General features: G+C 43.8%; 1 protein-coding gene across 1 annotated transcript in view; it reads right to left on the bottom strand.

Moving 5' to 3' along the window:
* The window catches only part of LOC142883506 (uncharacterized), a 108,146-nt gene extending 86,684 nt beyond the window's left edge, over window positions 1-21,462 (bottom strand). The window contains exons 1-10 of the mRNA XM_076018422.1: window positions 21,213-21,462; window positions 18,572-18,696; window positions 17,862-17,936; window positions 17,681-17,780; window positions 11,747-11,870; window positions 10,990-11,265; window positions 10,393-10,473; window positions 9,691-9,810; window positions 7,990-8,052; window positions 1,948-1,992 (exon numbers count right to left, since the gene is read on the bottom strand). Of these exons, the coding sequence (XP_075874537.1) occupies window positions 1,948-1,992; window positions 7,990-8,052; window positions 9,691-9,810; window positions 10,393-10,473; window positions 10,990-11,265; window positions 11,747-11,870; window positions 17,681-17,780; window positions 17,862-17,936; window positions 18,572-18,662 (975 nt within the window). The 5' untranslated portion in view covers window positions 18,663-18,696; window positions 21,213-21,462. The remainder of the gene's footprint in view (window positions 1-1,947; window positions 1,993-7,989; window positions 8,053-9,690; window positions 9,811-10,392; window positions 10,474-10,989; window positions 11,266-11,746; window positions 11,871-17,680; window positions 17,781-17,861; window positions 17,937-18,571; window positions 18,697-21,212) is intronic.

Below are 21,462 nucleotides of genomic sequence, written 5' to 3'. Positions count from 1 at the left end.
CAGTCTCTAGGACCCATTGACACCTGGCAGCAGAACAGCGGTTTCCTAGGAATTCACAAATGCCGTCGTTTTGTGTTAAAGAAAAATGAAATGGATTAAACTTGCAGTTGCTCTGAGGGGATGCAGAGATGGTTTAACATTTTTGGCAAACTCGCCTCTTGCCATAACCCCTGCAGTCATCTGGGTAGGTGCATTCCCTTAATTATCCGCGTCTGTTATTTTCGAGCTGGCAATAATAAAGGTGTATGGTACAGATTCAGATTCAGAATACTTTGTTAGGGAGAATTATGCCTGCACGCCTGCCAAAATATCAAAACAAAAACAAAAACAAATGGGAGTTAGTTTTGTTACTTCTCTGTTAAACGCACCACGTTGCCATGGGAGGAAAACATATAAGGACTGCCCGCTTTTCTCGACCACTGATCGCCACCACCGGATCATTCTCAGCCGTCAGTCGGGTTAATCGGTTCTTGATCACTACAGTCAGTCTTCTCACAGTGACTGACGTGTTGTAGTCGCTAATTAGTTAGTATGGTTGGAGTGACAGCTAAAGTCCCCCACTACTTGCAAAGCTAAGCTTGCAGGCATTGGCTAGTTTATCGTTCTCTCTGTCCCTCCTGTCTTTTCTTTGCACCATTTTCCGTAACGGTGGGCAATGCCTACTGCTTTTCAGTCAGCAAGTCCCAGGCAATTTGTGTTCACTACCCTGCAATCCGAGTTCACATCAGCTGCCTTGGAATCTCATTGACTTTTTAGGCAAAGTATGAAAGCCACAAATTAGTCCTAAAATGGAAATGCAATGCATGGCAATTTCTCTCTCTCAATGTCTTCCAAATTCCCAAACCTAATTCGCCTAAATAATGCAGCCTGTTTTTTAGTTTTTTTTTTATTTAAGACAAACCTTAAACAACAAACTACTCGCAAAATAAACTGGGTTTGTGGAATCACAAGTGTTGAATGAATTGACTGATTACATCATCACTCCCTGCAGTAGCCTAGCAGCAAAACAGGGATCAAGTGAAATGTTGATTTTCTTCTCTCTACACACAGGATGTTTAGGTTTGGTGATTTTCTCGTCTCCCCGAGAGTGCGATGAATCCAAATCACCACTTTCGGAACAAACATGTAGAAATGTGAAAGCTCTCATTGACGGTATGCGCGTATTTCTCCCACTTAAAACGTCCGAACCGTCAGCGACAGCTACGACTCCTGACCCCTTCTTCTCTTCTTCTTCTTCTTCTACCACTTATCCTGACCCCTTCTGTCAGCCTAAAAGGAATGCAGACAACTACTTAGTCCAGAAATATCCCTCATCTTATGCACGGCATTTGTTTTCCCGGGAAAAGCGATAAGCTTTGTCCTCGAATGGCAGCAAAGATGATACTCTGCAACCTTTTCCAGCCGACAGCCAAAACGTCCCGCTGAACGTCCAGTAGGAATTGCGAGTGTAGCGACAAGGACACAATCCCTCGTTGGCTCGCCCCCCTGCGCAAACACTGCCGACTGTGTCCAACGGTGCGGCCGAGCCAAAAACCGGCAGCGCCAGTGCATTGGACCGGCCCTGGATCCGCGCGTTCGCCTTTCCGCCAGTGGGCCCTCTCGCTGCTTTAATTTGATTTTGAGATTGCTTTATTTTCTGTGTCAGTGTGACGAAGGGGTCGGCGCGGCGCAAAGCCGCTGATTCAATCCGCGGATGGAAAATCAGCTCAGAGAGGCACGGCGACAGATTCTACAAGCCGCCGCGCAGGAAAAAACAAACAAAACAAAAACCAGCCACCTGCCCAGTGTGAATTCACCCAATGTGGAAGCAGTGCAGGGAAGACAATCATTTTAAACGTTTGAATTAGGGAACCTGACAGCCAAGGAAACGTCAATAACAGCTTCTTGTGCGGGGCAAACGCTGCGAGACGTCTGATGGTGGGATTGAATCATCGGTGGGTGGCCTACCTTTTGTCCGGCGATTCCTTCACCCCCGGCCTCCCCCGTCTCCCCCTGCGGCACAAACAACACACAAAGGAGGGGGGCGGGGGGGTTAGCGGAAAAACAGTCTCTCCTTCACACGTTAGTGAATGGTCTTGTCATGTCATATGCGATCTCTCTCTCTCTCTCTCTCTCTCTCTCTCTCTCTCTCTCTCTCTCTCTCTCTCTCCTACACCTGTTTCGCTTGGCAGCTGCAAACCGAGAACGCCGCATTCCCCAACAACTGGGGAAACACAGTCATGGACCTTGTCGACCCTCATTGTATTATGATCTAACCGCGTTGAAGAGAAATAGGGCAGAATGAAGCGAAGCAGGGAAGAAACGCATTAGAAGCACTAAAGCCTCTCCTCTCCTCTCTCTTTTTTTTGAACAACAAGATAAAACAGACTGAGAAAGCAGAGAAGGAACAAAAGAGGCGGGCCAGATATTATTAAGAGGGGGCAGATGAAACCAGATAGTTACTCAACGAATTAAGCAAACGCCAAATTTGCCGCAAGCTAGGAATCTAATTAAACATGATGGCATTTCATGGTCACATTGTCATTTCAAGGCCTGTTTGTTGGAGACTGAAAAAAGGCTTAAGAGGGAAGATGAGCGAGGAACAAAAGGCTTTTAGCCAAACATAGAAACCGAGATGTCATCAGTATTGTGAGGACTAAGGAGTCGCCTTCCTGACTCTGTACTTGAGCTTGGCTTTCGATTCATAACGGAAACATAAATTAAAGCTATTTAATTTTTATGGAAAGAGGAACAGGCACATTCATTTCACCATTGTGCTATTTTCTTCGGGCGGGGTTATTTGTTTTCTTTTTCCACATGTGCGAACATGCAGAAGCTGTGAATCTGGTAATACCAGGGTTTATGCGCAAGGCCTCAGAAAAATGGATTTTTCCTCTTAAGCAAGCCTCATTCTTATAGCCCAGTCCTTATCTGTTTAATTTCCTGAGGGATTCGGGATTAATCATAGCAGTTTAATCCCTTAGCAGTGCATTACAATCCTCCATCAAACTGACTGTAATGCAGGATAGTACTCGCTGCTGGAGTTTCACAGCCGGAGTAATCCACAGACACACTTTGCCCGGCAAACCCGCTGTGTCGGTCACGATGATTGGCCCCCAGGCAACATTATGGCTGTTTCCAAAAGGCCCTAAATTGCAAAGATGTCATTGACTAATCCCGACAAAGTCATGCCTAATTGATAAACTGTTAAGTACACCCTGACTCTGTTTCAATCTTTATTGATTTAGATTTGCATGTTAAACTGGCGACTTGTCCAGGGTGGACCCCGCCCCCCGCCCAATCACAACTGGCGTATCATCCAGCAAACCTCAGTTCAGGAGAAGTCCATATGGAAAACAGTTGGAAGGAATGATTTTTATAATTTCCTGCAAATTCAGTGATGGACTAGAGACACGTATATGTTTTTTTTTCCGAAACCAACACTGGTGCAGTGACTCTTGCTAAATACAGGACCTTTAAATCAATACGGCGCAACCTCTTTACTGAGGCAATCAGGCCACAACGGGATCTAAAGCCATTTATTACCCCACTTATGACCAGCCTGTGTCAGCATGCAGAGTTCACACGATGACAAGGACACTTACATCTCCACGTTCTGTCAATTACATTTCAGTGTGTGACTATCATCTTTGCACCTTTTTTGCCACAAGGACATTTTCCCCTCTTCTCGTCAAATGGATTTGCTCATTTAACTTTTTTTTTCTTTTTTTTTCACACTGCAAAGGCCGACTGTGGCCCAACTTTGTGACTGTTTGGCAGGTCTGATACCACACCGAGCACCTTCGGCAGGTGGAACCGCATGACTCGCGAGACACTTAAGAGCAAAAGTCGAAGCTCTTTGTACCTTTGCAACCTATCGTGTAAAAGGAAGTTGTGGTTGTACTTTACCTGGTCACCTTGTTCATTTTTAACTAAATTACCCTATACAGCTAGCTAGCAGCTAACCAATCAAATTTCAGTCTCTGACTACATTTTGAAAATACATACATTTCATTCAGCTACACTCAGAGTAAGTAATTAATAAAGGTCAATAAAGCTCTGCCGCATCAACAATTTTTATAACATTCCTACAAATGATCACAGATACGTGCCACCCCTGAACCTTTTACTATTGTATTTTATTTTCTTTCTTTCAGCATAATACGAGAAATGAATTCCAAACAGCTTTGCAGTTTCGCTGTTAAATATTTAAGTAACAGCTCCAGGCTTGTCAGTGGTCACTGCTCTTTTTCAGGTGTCAATATCCAGCTGGACGTTTTTCAAAAAGAGAAAAACCACTGTCGTCAACATGTGAAGCTCCACTCCACCTTCCATCCAAGTGTCAAGACTGTGTTTGTGTCTCAGCGTAATCCCTAGTGTTCACATGGATTCTCAAGGACCACACTGCTCGTCGTCATACTGATGTGTGCCTGTTGCAGATGACTCAACATTCTTCACTAACCCTGACCTGAGAAACCAGGACCCCGTCTTGAACCTCTGCATCGCGAGCTGCCACCACTTGGAGGAGGTGTGCGCATCACCAAGAAATGTAACACTAACAAGGCCAGGAAGCTCATGTTCTGGAGGAGGCGAACGCATCTACGACGTTCACTTACAGTGAGAACTCGGCAGAGTGTGAGACTCTTTTGTGACCTGCTGTCTAGTGTGGAAAGCATATCCTGCGGATTCCTCCTCCAAGAAAACACGAGTGCATCTGTTCTTTATGCAGGGCCGAGTGTGTGTTCTGCCAGAGGACGCCTTGGCTTGTCTTTGCTTTACCCAGCATCTCAGCGTCAGTGCTCCTTGTCCATCCTGCACAGCGAGTGGCTTGAGTCCAATTCAACTTTCATGGTCATGTTCAGTACACCAAACTGCTCGCAGCGCATTAGCCACAAGTCAGACGCGACGTCCTCATTCTGTTCTTGAAGAGTCGACAGACAGATCGGTGCTATCACACCGCGCACTCGATCTGGCTAAGCACTTTACAAAATCCAAAAGCTATGCAAAGGGTGGGTGAGGTCCGAATTGAAATGCAAAAATTGCTACTACACATGCTCTGCCATGGTCTTAAAACATCTGTTGAGGCTGCATCTTGATCCAAGTTTTTATTATCCCAAAAGCATCACTACTAATGTAACCTGTGTATTCTATAGCTAGTACTGCCACATTTGTTACATAATCATATCAAGATACATATGTATGTAATATAGGTGAAAAGAACTAAAGTGGGAAGACATCTGTGAGGAAGCAATGGAGAATCAGGAAGTTTGAACATTTGCAAGCAGGACGTTTAAGATTAGCACCTCGAAGGCCTGTTTAGCCCGCTGTTTATTAGCCTCCTGAAAAAAACGGAGGTTCTATTCGACCTTCCATAGCTTTCAAGAAGGAAACCAAAACAAAAACCACCTGTGTAGGTATACATGTGGTATGTATGTATATAAAGATACATACCACATACATACATTCACACAGGTGTGCAGCTATTCATAGTAGGAAATTCAGGATTTCTTTAAACTTAACAATAGTGAGAGAGAGTGATAGTTAAATTATGCCTTTTATTATTTTTTACGATGTACACAAAGAAAAGAGCATACATAACTGTGAAGGTCATTATGAAGGAAAACATTTATAATCTTAAGAAGGGTTTCAATTAAATTGTAAGAACATAAACTGGTACACACTATGGTTTTCCTGCTCTCTAAAAAGGAAAATAGGAAAATAGAATCTCCTTGACTTGTTCACTTCCACCAGACTCGGGGGCTCAGTGTGGAGCATGTTCTTCTTGATCAAGATTAACCATAACTCCATTGATTTGGTGTTGAAGTCAGTAATAGGATTTGTTATGAATTTTGCTGCTCAGCAAGTAAACAATTGGTGCCTGGTATTGATTTGTTGAAGAGGGCCTGAAATTAGATTCTGGCTGTGAACAGTACGAGCCACTGACTAATAGTGCAAGACATGGGCCGCAGAGTTAATGGGGGGGGGCGGGGGGGGGGATGAAATGGCTTGTTCTCCTTTAGAGCATCTGTAAATAACTGTGATGGGTTTTAATAAAAGGGCACAGTGATCAACTACCCAAAGCTGCAATTCCATGTTCATTAATAATGAATGAGTAGCAGGGTGAATTTTAACAAAATCAGGGCGTATAAATAGTTTTTTTTTTTGCAAAGATGCAAAAAACACAACGATTCTCATCCATCCATCTGATGAAATGCTTTCAAAGAATTTTGGAATTTGTGCAACACAGCCAACTGGACAGGTCACCGTAGAAAACATGTTCAAAGCGGAGGTATGCACTCTGTCAGTCCCATCCCTACCAGGCTAATCAGGTTTATTCACAGCCAGGTGAGCGAGCTGGCAACGGCAGAAACCTTCCTAGTGATGCGCCTCTACAAGCTTCAGTGCACGGCTGTGTGATACTCGCTTCCAAAGAAAACAATTCAGATCGGAAATGTCAAAGCCATCTCCAGTGATCCAGCTGCAGGGTTGCTTCTCCGTTGAAAAGCATCATATCAAATGTGCGAGTACAATTTATCCGACGCTAGAGAAATCCATTGGCACTTGAGTGCAAGTCTTGCTTTTAGTCAGGACTGACTTTGCTGCCTTTTTTTTCCTCTGGATTTCATTGACTGAGGATGTGTGTGGGAGTTGCTGGGTTGGAGAGCAGGGAGTGATTTGTTCTCCAAAAATAAAATAAAATAAAAAAAATCTAACCAAAACATTTCCCATTTATTGGCTAAGTATTCAGCCACATGTGCAAATAAGCATCTTTCTCAGAAGAACTTTGACAGCACACAACGTCCGCAGAGAATCCCAGCAGTTCCGGCAGCGGTGCTCTCTTTCAATGCCGGACCAATTTCAGGAATTGTTATAAGCAACAAAACCTTGAAAACGTGGGGAAATGGGATCCAAGCTGAGAAATACTGACTTTTTTTTTCTTTCCAAAACCTTCAAATGTTGTACTAACCTGACAATAATGGCAAGTCACTTTTTATACAAGTGCAGAAAATGCACTATAGTTCGTGCTCTGTGGGGCTCTACAGGTGTTTCTGTGCACTCCTATATGCCAAATGTGAATTGTGAAGCCTCCCAAGAACTTGTGAACTGTATCCAAAAACCACTTCTTAACAACAGAAACGCATCGCAGTAATTAAGATGCCGATCTTACGGCCTTGTCAGACATCCAGTAACGCCATCTGTTCATCCCAACGAGTTCCACTCATAACTGTGAATGTAAACCAGCTCCCCCCCCCCTTTTTTTTTTAGCATCGAGCTTGCAAAGACAGCAAGAGTTGGAAAAAAAAAAATTCCCACCCTTGCTCTCCTCCAAACTGCAAAACACCCACGGCGATCTTTTAAGAGGGTTTTTACTTCCAGCTGTCAATTCAGCCTTCATGGAGAAAAGGTTCCGCCCTCTCTAGAGAGCCTGTGTCTCCCGATTGGACGGATGCAGGAACCGCCAGTACATGAACCTTGGGATATTCAGAAGACTATTTATCGTGGGGAGATTATGGTATGGCTGCGTTTCTCCAGGACCTTGAGTGGTGAACCTTAAACTTTGTCAGGCGCCACTCAGTCGTCATTTGCTTGCAGCGAGTTTGATGGTTTTTGGCTGTTTTTATTTCCTTCCCCACACCCACCTGACATTGAGCAAGTGTAAATTCAATTTGCGCGGGTGGGACGAGCGTGATATTTAGACCTTGTATCTGTCCGGAAAAGTGGCTACAGAGAAAACCAATCAAGCCAGCCGAAGGTATCATTGCAGAGAGAAAATATGGTTATTTACAAGAGAGAAAAGCGAGGTGGTCTGGTGATGATACCGCCCGAGATAGAAATCAATATTTCTGCATTATGTATGACTAACGGTGAACCGTGGGTGTCGAACGTGACGCTGCCCACGTGTGAAGAAAGTCTAGACTGCATCTCGCGCAGCCACTTAACCTCTGCATAACTAGAAATAAATAACGGGCGCGGGGTGGCTTCAGGCAGCGTTGGGGGCCGCTTTCATACCTTATCGCCCTTCTCTCCCATTTGTCCCGCCACTCCAGCCACACCCGGCAGGCCAGCGTCTCCCTGTGTTGCAGAGGAGAAGAGTGAATCATCAGTCATTTTGAATCACAAACGAAGAGTCTTGCGGCCGCTGTGGGGGGCGCTTTCATGACGTAAACCCCGAAAGAAAGCCATCATTAATCCAACTTCCAAAGTGGAAACGCACGGTGCGAGCCGTCCGCGTGTCCTGCGTTTGTCTAATTGGTTTATGACTGTGTTCTCTGCTAAGAAGATCGCTGGGAGTGAGTGGGTGTACCATTCCAGACTTTGATAATATGAAAGCGAAAAGGGAAACCAACAAGCAGCTGGAGATAATTGGGAGAAAACAATATTTGTTAACTCAAAGGTTCGACAAAAACCCAACTCCGTTCAACCTCTCCTCATTATCCGCAAGCTTCATCCGGGGCTGTTCAAAACAAACCGGGGACATCAAGGCCCATCAAAACAGGAAACTGCTTATTTTTATCATAAAACCACCTATTTGTGACACAATGGCACGCAGTGCGACTGCTGCCACTGCCGTGGATCTCACACTCCGCATATACTCACATCAAGAGGGAACTCTGGCGATACAATCAAAAGGCAAAAGGATGCTATAGTGCACAAATACGCAGGATGCTGTTCATCATTGGGATAAACAGCAACACGCTCAAGAGGAAAAGTCTAAAGTGCAAAAAAAAAAAAAAATCCACACAAAAAGCATTAATTTCATCAATTTTTATCTCAAAACAATGATAATTTGAGAATGCTACTACCTTTAAAAGCTGTTTGTGGTATAAAAATCATCTAATGCTGCTGCGGTGTGACACATTAAGTTTTCTGTTTTGATTCAGGTTCGCAAACTGTTGACGTAACTGCTTTTTTTCCAAAAATAAAAAAAGGGAGTCTGTTTTTGCTCTGAGGCAAAAATGTAACATTCATAAAATGTTGAGTCTGGAGGTTGGTCATCTCCTTGGAGCGGTGCCATCTGCTCCCTGCACAGAGCGCTCCCAGCTTTTAGGTCGCAGTCAGCATTTGCATCTAAAATTAGCTTTTTGTGGTTGAAGTAATCCTGCATTTTCTGAAATTTCGTCTGGCTGCTGATTTTTACAAACTGCAACGGTTCAGGAGGTTTATACCTGTGTGTTTACAAAACCCGACAACCCTGTTAAAAATTGATTTATCTTTTTTTTCAAATTGTCTAGACATCTCACAAATAATAGGCTTTCAGATAAAATTAAAGAATGTGCTAAAAAAAAAAAAAAAAAGCACCACAACCTTTGCAGGTGAACTTAATTTGACCTTCTCGAAACAGTTGAACACACATGTCCACCTGTTCAGTGTTTCAGTACTTGGCGAAAGGTCACATGACAAATTAACGAGACGCCAACATTTTTTGTTGTGGCTTACCCACCGCTGTTGTTTCTATAAATATAAAAATACCATATTTGAATTGAAATGCCCTTCTATCATGCTATAACATCCCTGTCGCATCAGCTTTGTATATTTTCCATACATTCCAACCCAAAGTTAGATATCCTGACTGTTTGTGAGTCATGTATATGTTACTTTTAACTGACTACATGGTGCCTTTCCACTCACCGAGTGCATGGTGGTGTTTCAGTTGCAATCGCCCTCACAGTTACTCACTTAAAGACCGCTGTTGGGTGGAATTGATCGTACCTTCTCGGCTGGACAGTGACATCTGTCACTTTTTGGCGGTGGAGGTTGGGACAGCATCTGAGGGAGGTGGGCCATAACCATGGGAGGGGAAGTTCCATTAAAGGTCCTCTTGGCTTCACACTGGATCAATAAAGAGATTTCACCAATTTACACATCGGCCTTTGTGGCAAACAGAAACAGAACCAACCGAATTTTGCAGCAATGGCGCACATTCAGCCTGCTGGAGCTTGTTTTTTTTTTTTTTACTTTTTGTTTTTTTTTAGTGTATGAATTGAATAAGCATTCATTCAGAGCAGAGAAACTGAGCTCAAGACTGCGATGATTCCCTCGGCGTAACTCAACACTGACGTGACAGCACGCTTATGGAGACTTGTAGTGGTTGGGGGGGTCAAAGGTCATTTCTCCATTTGGCATCGCTGAAACGTGAGCTTTTATTGATCTGACGCTGATGTAAGGTCTTTGTTATTAAGTTTCTATCAGGGGATTCTTACCACCATGACCAGAAGAGATTTAAAAAAAAATAGCAGACACAACGAAGCAAAACGGCTCCAGCCCTGCATTTCGTATGCAGGAATACTGAGCAAAATGTATTATCAATGATAGAGGACGAAAAAGTCATAAACTTCTTCCTGCTCATTACTTCTTGTTACCCGTTTTAAGCGGTGGGTGTTCGCGCTGTGATGAAACATCAAAGCGCCTTACCTTTGGCTCCAGAAGCTCGCAGCAATTTTCCATCTCAGCGATGTAAGGGTCACAGTAGATCAGAAATTGTTTCATTTCAATCTGTGGGAAAAAGAGTTCTCATTAGCGCACTTTATTTCGGCATCATTCAACAGAATCATCTTTACACCGCCGCTCCTTTTTACCTGACAAAAATGAAATGACGCGCTCTTTACTGGTTCAGACAGAAAATTATTTCTTTTTTTTTTTTTTTATGTCTGACTGAGCTGAAAGTAAAAATAATGCATTTGGTTTGCTTGCTTACATTTCCCCAAACAAAAAGACCCAAAAAGACAAAATGAGATGTCAAAGCAAAATAGTCCCTAATCTGCAATGGGTGAAAAATGCAAAGCTGTCATGACTTCATTTATATTGGAAGCTGGCAGGGAATGCGTGATGATGCATAACGCAGAAGAGAAAATGTGCCCCTCCAGTCCAGTCCAGTCCATTTTGAGAGTTTTCAAAAACATGCTGGACTCTAACTTGTGCTAATAAATAATAAAACAAAACAGACGCTTTGGAGTTTTTAACAAGTGGCCTTGACAAACTCAGGGATAGTTTTGGTTGCCCGGCACGTACGTCCACAGGCCGTCCATCCTCCACCCGTGTGGTGATGAGCGTGCGCCCGGTGGGGTCAATGCCGTCCCTCTCGTCGGTCAGCCTTCTCTCCAAGAGCTTGCAGTCCATGTAAATGGACACTATGTTGCTCTGCACAGAAATGCTCAGCTTGTGCCACTGGCGATCAAAGAGGGTGTGGAGGTCACGGCTCTTGAAAGTGTAGCGGAGGGTGTTCTTCAGCAGGCCCAGGAAGGAGAACTCCACCGTCCTTTTGCCACCGTCGACCACTATGGACAACTGCAGAGACACGGTGGACACACAGACTCCTCCATGTAATAATAATCTTCTCCATTATGACTGCCACGCATGTTTATAGTTTAAATCATAGGAGAGTGTTTTCTCCTTTTAAACACATTCACAGCTGCTATGGGTCTGCCAATCAGTCTTTACGCTACACATGCATATGCAGAGCTAGTAGCAGAGCCAAAGTGCCACAGGGAGAACCGAGCGACTAAGAAACTATGGCTGCTCCACCATATGTTGAATCTTTTTTAAAAAAAAATTCATGTCAGAAAATGCGAAAATATGATAGGCATCGAACAATATGTACATTCTAAAACAAACCCACTTCTCTTTTTGTATATTTATTAATGTTTGGGCTTCAGTTGTTTCCCTTCTTCCGTTGCTTCATTGGCTTTCACAAGTGCTATTTCACAAGTGCTATTGTGAGTTGAGATTTTGATATCCTTGCGTCCACACCAGACACAGCTTGGCTCACCTGGCTGCCTCCTGTCTGGTCAAATATCTGCCAAAGGTACCAGCGATCTTTTTTTGTTGTCCTTCTAGCCCGGATTGTGGTGACAATGGAGTATTCATCCGGTAGCCCATTTGGATATAGTAGCCTGCAAAAAAACATGGGAAAAATCGCTGTCAGAGTCTCTGAGAGTGCTCATGCAAAATTTGTCGTTTTGCCGCGTTAAAATGAAGGATATCGGCGTTGAGTGTCGGCGCTCCATCTTGAATGCGCACCATTCCGGAGCTCTGAGTGGCTGAACAATGAACCAGTCAGCGTGCGTCCATGATTGATAAAACGCTTCAGTATCTCCACGCCGCCGAGCCGTTCACATTAATAAACCTGACAAACGTGATTCCATTTAGCCCGATGAATTTTATACGAGGCCAGTCTGTCATTCACGTAATGAAAACACATAGAAATTGATCCAAAGTCACCCGAGCCAATCTTTTACCTCAACTGTGGTATGAGTTGCTACAGTGACTGGAATTGCCCTGTGGGTTTATGCACATGACCTCAGCGGCGTTAAAGGATCCACGTTATGAAAAATTCACTTTAACAATCTTTTCTCATATTAATGATGAACCTCTAACTTGTCAGGGAACTCTCCAGAAATCCACATATATTCCTTTCTGTTCAGAAAGTACAGCATGTGCTAAAACACACAGTTCTGGAAATCTGCCCTTCGTGATGTCACTATGGGTACTGAGACCTTTCCCTAGCAACCACAGCCACTTCATTCCACTCTTTAAAGGTCCCTTTCAGCCACCTTGTTTGTTTGTCCCCTTCCCGACATATGGGCAGTGCTTAACACTTTATTGTGGGAGGCTGTAAACAGATTGCTTAACATGTTGTTTTATTTGCATTTATATATATATATTTTTTAAAAACTATAGGGAACTTTTGGATTATTGATTTGTGAGGCTGCTCCACTGGTATCCAGAATGAAAAATCGACATGTGAATCCGAATTTAATATTGGATATTTAAAGCTCAAGCTATGCAGGAAAATACTGTTGACAATACTTCAAAGAAATTCTCGTAGGAAATTAGGGAGTAGTTAGGGGGAAGTAGGGAGTAAAACAAGACCATATTTCAAACTGCACAATTTACACCTTACTGGGTAATTCACCTCTTGTCCCCTTTCTTATTTTAAATAATGCCTAAAAATAAATAAGCCCCCTCCTCCTCCTCCCTCCCAAAGTAGAAAAAAATGGAAAAACCCTTTACCCTTCAAAATGTTCTACCCCTTGCCCTAACTCCATGCTGACATTAACAGTTAAAAGTGGAGGGCCATAAACATAATAAATCAAGATCAGCAAAAAATAATAATAATGTAATGATAAGGTCATTGAGAAGGCAGAGCGCAGCCTGCAGGGGGGAGAGAGCGTTCTCAGACAGTTTGGAAATTAGTTTTTGCTCCAATACATCATCCCCCATTCTCTCGGAGCTTCACTCCTTCTCCCATTGTGTTCCTTGAATTCCGCTAGATTCCCGAGTAAACGGGTATACATGCCCGAAATGATAAAGTCCCAGAGTTAAAGCTCTTGGAAAAATCAACCGCGTCTTTTGGAGGCCAAGGACTACCAGGTTATTCGTCGCTCATGGGTTGACGCGGCCATTTGGGCAGTGAATCAACATGAGAAATGGAAGGGCGGCACATTTAAAAAAAAAAAGCGGGAGAGTTTCTATGTAATAAACCTAATGCGGAATGAGCCAATGCAAAGCACAGCTTAAGAGCTTGAAATAAATAGTGCGCCATTTTCAGAGGCAGGACTTAACGAGAAAGAAAAATGTGACCAACCATCAATATAAGTCAGAGGCACTGCAGAATAGATCACAGGGCAGTTTTCTAGCAGGGCCCGGAGGTTAACAGTCTTCTATGTAAAGTGTGCTCTTATTTCAAAACACGCTCTGTCTCCCGAGCCGTATAGATGTACCCAGAGGGCATGAAGGGTTAAAGTTCTTCACCTCCTGTTGACGGCCCTCAGTGGCTAAATGGCCAAAGCCGGAGCTCGGTGCTTGTTTTCAACCATGCTTAGCCTTTTGCGACACACAGTCCCTCTAGCAAAATGGTATAGACCCCTTCATTGTATACAAATGTTTCAAGTCTAGCGATGATGCGCAGCATGGGGTCAGAAACTGTCATTGCCGATATGCAAAGAGCATGGCCGCCCACGGCACTCACCAAGTATTTCCGAACATGAGCGCTGGCCGACGGCTAATTGCAAGCTAGCTGGCTACATCCACCACAAAATAACTTTAGGCAGTATAGGTGCTATATGTTTCATATGAGTCTCCAGCTTTTCATCGTAATCTAACAGAAATGGATGATAAATAATAACTTGCCTGAAATTAAGTGAGCACCAACAAACACGAGCCTCTGACTGGTTGAACTTCATTCACTGTTCCGCCAACGCAATTTCAACTGAATATCAACATTCGAATTGGTTGGAATGTTGACTGACAATGGTTTTAGCCAGTCAGAATCCAGGAATGTTGTGCCTTTTGTTGCTGTTGCTGTTTTTTTTTTTGTTTTTTTTTTAAGAGAAACTTGACAAAATAACAAGCAAAACAGCACAGATCTTTATGATTTTGTTGTGTGTTTGGTTAAATCAGACCAAAAGAATGGTCCCTCGGTATTTGGCTTTTCATTTAGAGCTTATGCAAAGTGACGTTCTCCCATGGTCTTAGTGAGAATCCAGTTGTATTCTGTGCATATTTTCTGTGATGTTGCACTCACAGAAGGAGTGTATAATGATAGTTTATTTTGGTCATGTTTGATCGTGAAACACAACAACCTTCCTTAAAACTATACAAAGATGCCGTCTAGTTTCAGTTCCATCTCATGATTCTATTACCTGTCAGGATAAAATCCCAGCACTTGTCCCGGATTGGGAAAATTTGATTCTCTCAGTTTATATTTTTAGCATTGAATCAATATATGTTCCGTGTTCTGTCCCCCCCCCCCCCCCTAAATAGAGAGCATCCACAATCATGAAGAGAACAAAAGATTACAGACAGGCACTTTGGCTGCCACCGGAATCTCAATATTATCATAAATTTCCATATTTACAAGGGACAGTCGGGCACTTTTATGGAGACTGTCACCACTCTTGGGATGTCTTTGAGTCGCATCTTGTTTGGCTGACAGGAGCACTTAGACACAATGGCGTGACAGGATGTCAGTGCGACAGTACTACCGACCGGTGGAGAAGCTCCTGGAAGCGGATTTGGTGTCCTTGTTTTGGAGAAATCCTCTCCAGTGAGGATTCTTCCAAGTGACTCAGAGGAATCAGATTTCCTCGGCTGAAAGAATCAGAACCCTAAAACGTCACCTGCTTGGCTTCGCATCCTTGGTGCTCGCTGGCTCTGCTCGAACGGATCAAAGTGGTCGAAAAACATTGGGCCGGATGCAAAATCGCATGTATGATGCATGCAGGCAAGTCCCTGAGTTTTCTCTCAGTGGGAAGCTTCTTTGCTCTTTGGATGTGAAGGTGGTGCATAGTTGAGGATTCCCACTCATGCTGCTTAATCGAATGCGGGCCTGTGGTCTGGAAGACGGCTGCTTTACAAACAGCCCTTCTTTAAGTCATTTGAGGCAGGATGTATTGCTGCCACCGTGGCTTCATGCCATAAAAGTAGTTGAGGGTAATTAGATTTTACTAATATTTTATAAAATGCTAATTAAGTCTCAGAAGTGCTTAAATAAATAATGTTTTTTACAGTATGATAATTAAAGTCAGCCACTTCCCATGCTCACACAGGTTATTAATTCTGCCCTGCACTTTCGCTGTAAAGTAACTTTGGACACTGCCAGAACTCGGAAGATTTAGGGCAGAAATCATCTGCACGCTTCACATGTTTGAAATTTTAAAGCTGTAACCTGGATTTGAGTGTTTATGTGGCGAATCAGAGCACTCTATAGTGCCAGTGTGGGTGAGTTCAAGCTAAAAAAAAAAAAATTCTCCCACATTTTTAAAATAAATCATACATTTATACCATGAAAAACCACAGGCTTGGTTATCAAACTGACCCCGAAGCCACAGAACAACAGACAGTGCCTGGTGGTGTGACAATACCTCAGCTCCTTCTTGTCGTCTGCATTTTGAATGTAGAGCAAATTACATGTCAGATTTAATATCTGTCTCGTTACGGTTTGCTCCGACGGCTGCTTGTTTGCGGTCCCATTTTAGGGACCATATTTTTTTAATGCTTGCGTTCTAGAGAAGAACAGCTCTAAATGTAAGCCTGACGCGGATTTATGCCCATCAGACACGAATAAAGCAGATGTAGTGTACATGTAAGCTTAAAATGTTCAAACGAGACAGACAGGCTCCTAAAAAAAAACAAAAAAAAAAAAACGTCTGCACTCATATTCAGCTACGACGCGAGTGCATGCATTTCGTAGGGCAATTTGTCACTTTGCATGAATGTTTCATTCAACGCCATGCACACTGTGCACAGAAGCTGGCACAACGTGTTGTTTTTGTGAATATCCTGCAAGCGAGACGAGGTTTTAGAAGCTGCGGCGGGGCAGAGGGGGGCCTCCCGCTTCATGCAATTGCCCTGGCTCTCCCTCCTCAGCTGACACGCAGTATCACCTGTCAGAGTACTTAGATAATTGGATATGAGCAGGATCGCGGTCAGGCCACTATAACCAATGACACTGTCAGCAGTGTCATTGGGAGCCAGCATCTTCTCGCGCTATGGGCCTCCTAGACTGAGGGAGGGGAAGGGGACTGAAGTAAATGTATTTTCAGCAAGCTGACCGGACAGGCAAGGGAGATCACAAATCATCTGGCTGAAAAATTCTATCAGCTAGCTAGCCAGTAGGTGTGTGGATAGGAGGGGGAGAGGACGGGCTGTAAATGTTTACAGTTGCATGTCATGTAAAAGCGCTAAAAATACCCCCCGCCCTCCTGCGAAAAAAAGAAAATGGCAACGTGTTCCCTTTCACAACCTCAGGACACAAGGCAATAAACATCTCAGCATGCACGTTTTAAAAAATCCAAAACAGCACCCAGGAGTCACGTTCGGCATTTGAGCAGAAGTTTGTATGTGTGATGCAACATTTTTTTAAAGTGCTAAAGGGTAAAACCAAAATGGGCATTAACAAAAATCAAATGAAGTTAAAACACATGATGATGACATCACAGGGCAGTTCAATCTCCTGACCAGCTCTACGCAGATGACACCATTTATATGGTTATATTAATATTTCTCTCTTGCTGCACATCTTCAGACTTTCTTTTTTCTATCACTCGACAATTACGTCCCACTTTTCACTCTTGGGACATTTCTAGAATAAACGCGACATATGTTAATTCCGTCCACAATATTCCCTGTCTAACTCCTCACCTCAGAGCTTGGCCTTATTAGCTGAAGCAACCGGAGCCGCTGCTCTGAGTGGAGCGTATCTGTTTTGCTTCAAGCTTCGGACAGTGCGACAAAAAGATCGAAAAGAAGAAACAAGCAAGCGACACCTATATGGCGGGGATGTTTAGATTTTACTCCGGCATGATCCGGCGCTACACCCCCTCGGTATAGAGTCTCCTCTTCGCGAGGAAGCAAAGTCGTATGATAATAGCCTTGGTGGTAATCCAAATAAACGCCGCAGTTCAATACTGCTGATAGCCTCGGTCAAGCATGAGTGGCTGCATTTTATAGCCTCCTTGCACTGTGGTACAGACACGGGGAGAACACTGGTACAGTAGGAACGAGGCAGAGGGAGATTGTTTAGGGAGGTTGTAAATGGTGTAAAAGTCTTGTTGTGTGCGCGTTATTCTCCAGTGGCACCTGGAACCGGAGTCCAAGATCTGAGCTCAGGTGAAGCTGGAAATAAGCACACACACGCGCGCGCTCGCACATGCACACACACACACACACACACACACATACGCTCGTTGGCACTACTCACTTGGTTGGCTTTATGAGAGGACTGCTTCCCAAACGAAAGGACGGCAGCTCCTCGGCAACCGTGCCCTTCCGGAGGAGAAACTTTTCGGTGAGATCGAACCCTGCGAGGAGGGGGTTTTAAGTCAGAAGCAAACCGGCGGAGGTCATAGTCAAAGAGCAGCTGCGTCCATTCAGCCACATACCTGTTATTTTCAGGGGCCGACCCAAGATGTCAGAGAATCTGCGTTCCTCCACGATGAGAGCGGGACACGAGTCATCTAAGAGGAAGAAAACGGCAGCGAAATGAGTTTTTCCTGAATACAGATGGGTGTGTTTTTTCAAAGCCGTCGGAGAGCAAATAGAGAAAATGATAAATTGAAACGTGGATTTATTTTGACATTACATCCAATTTCGTTTGGAAAGAAATAAACAGATGGGAAGATATCAGAGTGGACAATCGATTCAGTTTACAATTAGCTTTAAAAAAAAAAACATTACTTTCAACCTTCATCTGAAAGACAGTTACTCCACTGTATACCTCTATTCCGTTTAATATAAAACAGATGGAGAACGACTTTGTGAATGCTTTCATACATGTATTTATACTCTGTGCTATGTGCATTTCCCAAATAGATGTAATATAATCTTTAAGAAACTGTGAAATAAACTATTATATCGGTACATATTCCTTCACAGTTCAAATTGACAACAACTGTCCACATTTTCAATAAATACTTTGTAAAATGAAGTTGCTGTTAGTTTTTGACAGAAAAGCTTCTGTTAAGTTCATGTGGGAAACCAAGTCGTTGACGCTTCGAAGCTAAACAAGGACATTTCTTGCAACTTGCCCTCACCTTGTTTTAAATTATCATTTGTTACAGAGTTTAAAGGTGAGGCAAACAAACGGTAGCACCTGTGGGTTCATTCACGGCCATTCCGTCAGTGAAAGGAACAGAGTTCACAGTCCAAAGGAAGACGGTCCATCCCAGCCACCAGCGACCCATGGCTCTGGCTCTAGAGAGGAGTCCACTTGAACAACTGTATGCACACGCAGGAGCAAAATGACAGTTCAGTTCAGTTCAACTTGCGGATGCGACGTCTCAAAATAAAGAATGTCACACGCGCCTGCTTCTGATCATTTACTCTGAGTGTTGAGAACCAGCAAAAGGAACCGTGCAGACTTTGTGGCTCTGTTATGTCCTAATATAAACTTTGAAGCTTGGAGTACTGCCGGACTTTTTCAAGCGTTCCCTTCTTTGATTTTAATAAGATTCTGTTGCGTTTATTAAACCATTGTTAGAGTGTATGTGTCAGTTTTTCTTCTTGTGACACTCACCTTTCAATAGCAACAAAATTTATGACCCCACTTGAGCACCCCACTAAATCCCACTCTGCACAAACATCCTCACACCATGAGCGAAGCACCTCATCCTTCTAGTTCCTCATTCATAAGTTTCCATCAACACTTTAATGGACTATGATGAGATGTCAGTTCATAATTTTGTTCTTTATCAAGGTTGTGGCGAAGTGCACTTTAGTTCTGAACTACAAGCTGCATTTCATATCTAGGAAAAAATGAACAAACTTTGTGTTTAATCTATTCATAACACGTTTTTCATCTGTATTATAATTCAATTTAATCTTGTTGAAAGCTTGCTGGGTCTCAATCTTAAAACGGCTTCTTCTACGCAGACATACAGCATACGATATAACACACAACAGAAGTTTCTTTTTGATCGAAGTGCAACACTTAGCAGAAAATGTCAAGTTTTGCAAATACCATCATTTAGAGGTGTGAAATGCCAGCATTCCATTGCTGCGAAGTCCCCTGCCCATTGTTATAAATATCCCGTCTCGTTCTAAAACAGGTCTACGTTTTACACTGCACCCGCATCAACAGTTCAAGCATGGCTCATTGTTGCTGTGCTCCATCAACACTTCTTGCCTTTTCATCTGCGGTGACTCCATCAAGGTCATCACGTGCCACAATCAAACGTGGAAATTGTCAGTCACAGGAAAGGCCCGTCAATCATTTGACTGACGCAGGTGAGCAAAGTCTTTAGCGTGACTCTCATACCAGGGCAAAGACGGCAGGCAACTTCTGGGCGAGGCAGAATCCTGCTGAACTGTCTGCAAAATGTTCACCACTCAGAGCCGTGGCTCTCTGAACAGTGAATCGCAACTTAAACTCTTATTCACTCCAACTTTTGGACTATTTTGCACAGAGAAATTGCTAGACTGCTCACTCCAAAATAGCCAAAATTGGGTTTTTAGTGCAATTTGTCAAAAAGAAGGAAGCACAGAGCTTTTGAAGCGAATGGGTTGTTGCTTTTGCACTGTTGGCCAGTCTGACAAAAATAAAAGGGGGATGCGGAAACACACACTCAAGATGATTTGTCACTTTTCTTGCTTCTCCAAGTTTCTCCAAGAATTTGGACCCGACTTGTTAATTCCACCTCTTATGACTCCGAACACACTAAACACATTAAGTTCATTTACATTATCAGACAAATAGACCAAAAATATTAACTTGATCGTCTCATTACAACCATTGTTTTCCTCCCTGCTTGTTTCCAATCTCACGTCACTACTTTGTGCGCCAGGGATAACTAAAGTTGTTTCACGCGGGCCTGCGTGCATGGCGCTACCGTGGCGCGTGGAGCCCAAGTGACCCGTGCCCACTCGCAACCTGCAACCGCGCGCGGGGTATCACATTCCTCGGCCGTGTGAAGTCCAGGCGTCATGTTATTCCAGTCGCTTCTGCAAAAGCGCGCGGGGCTCCGCAACACATGCGACTCTGCAGCCGAGAAACCCCCCCCGCAGCCGCAGTTGTTCAGCATCCCCGCATGAATTGTTCCGTTCAACGAGGGGGGGTGGGGATGTCGGGGGCATTCGGCACGAGTTGTATTGGCACTTGTCGGACCACACGCTGTCTACGCGTCGGAGAGATAATCGCGTGCACCAACTCCAGTTGCTCCGACCCTGGCGCGGGATATTTCAGCTGGCGCAGAATATTTCTTTTCACCGGTTGCGTACCCTTGTCTTCCCCCACTTTTAATCACGCAAACAGAGATAAAAACTCAAACGGAACAGAGAAACACACTCAAACCCCACTCACGCTAATTTAATGGGGAATAACTTCGTTGTGAACTAACGGTGCGTATTTTTCAAAGCGGTGCGTCTCTGCGCGCGTCCGCTGATTGGCCGAGTGCTTAATTTTTTGTTCCCCTCCCCATAATAATTGCGGGACGTGCCGCAACAAATCGCACTTTTCTGCCCACGAGGGACGCGATACGACGAGAGCCTACTCACACCGGCATTTCTTTCTTAATTATTATTAACAAATCAGAAACAGTCATTGCCTGAGTGGCGCGTGTCCCGGTGAACAGAAGTTGGATAAATACAACCTACAAATTCAATTAAAGAAGACGCACCATGATCCCGTTCTAAAAAAAAAAAAAAAATGCGTACAACGCTGCGATGCGTTACTTTTTGTTATTATTATGAATACTGGCGATGGCGCGAGTGTCGTGAAGTGATAGGGAAGTACTCACAGGTTCTGGGAAAGTTTCCTCTAAAGCAGACGGGAATAAGAAGCAGCGAAAAAAACCATAATCCATGCGTGATTACGATCAGTCTCGAATCCGGATTCCAGGACTTGGAAATAAAAGTCACAGTGGGATCGCCCGCCGGAACGCGTTCCTTATTAGTTGCAGCTACTGGCCCTCCCACTCTGTCATTATTATTGCTGAAATGCACTGACGGAGACCTCGGCGAACAAGAGGGAACACACACCGAAAGGTT

This window comes from Nelusetta ayraudi, unplaced genomic scaffold (assembly GCF_046127955.1).
Source record: "Nelusetta ayraudi isolate G7.1 ecotype Tasmania unplaced genomic scaffold, CSIRO-AGI_Nayr_v1 ptg000008l, whole genome shotgun sequence".
NCBI lineage: Eukaryota > Metazoa > Chordata > Actinopteri > Tetraodontiformes > Monacanthidae > Nelusetta > Nelusetta ayraudi.
The sequence above is the reverse complement of the archived record's forward strand: the minus strand, read 5'-3'. Positions and strand labels throughout refer to the sequence as shown.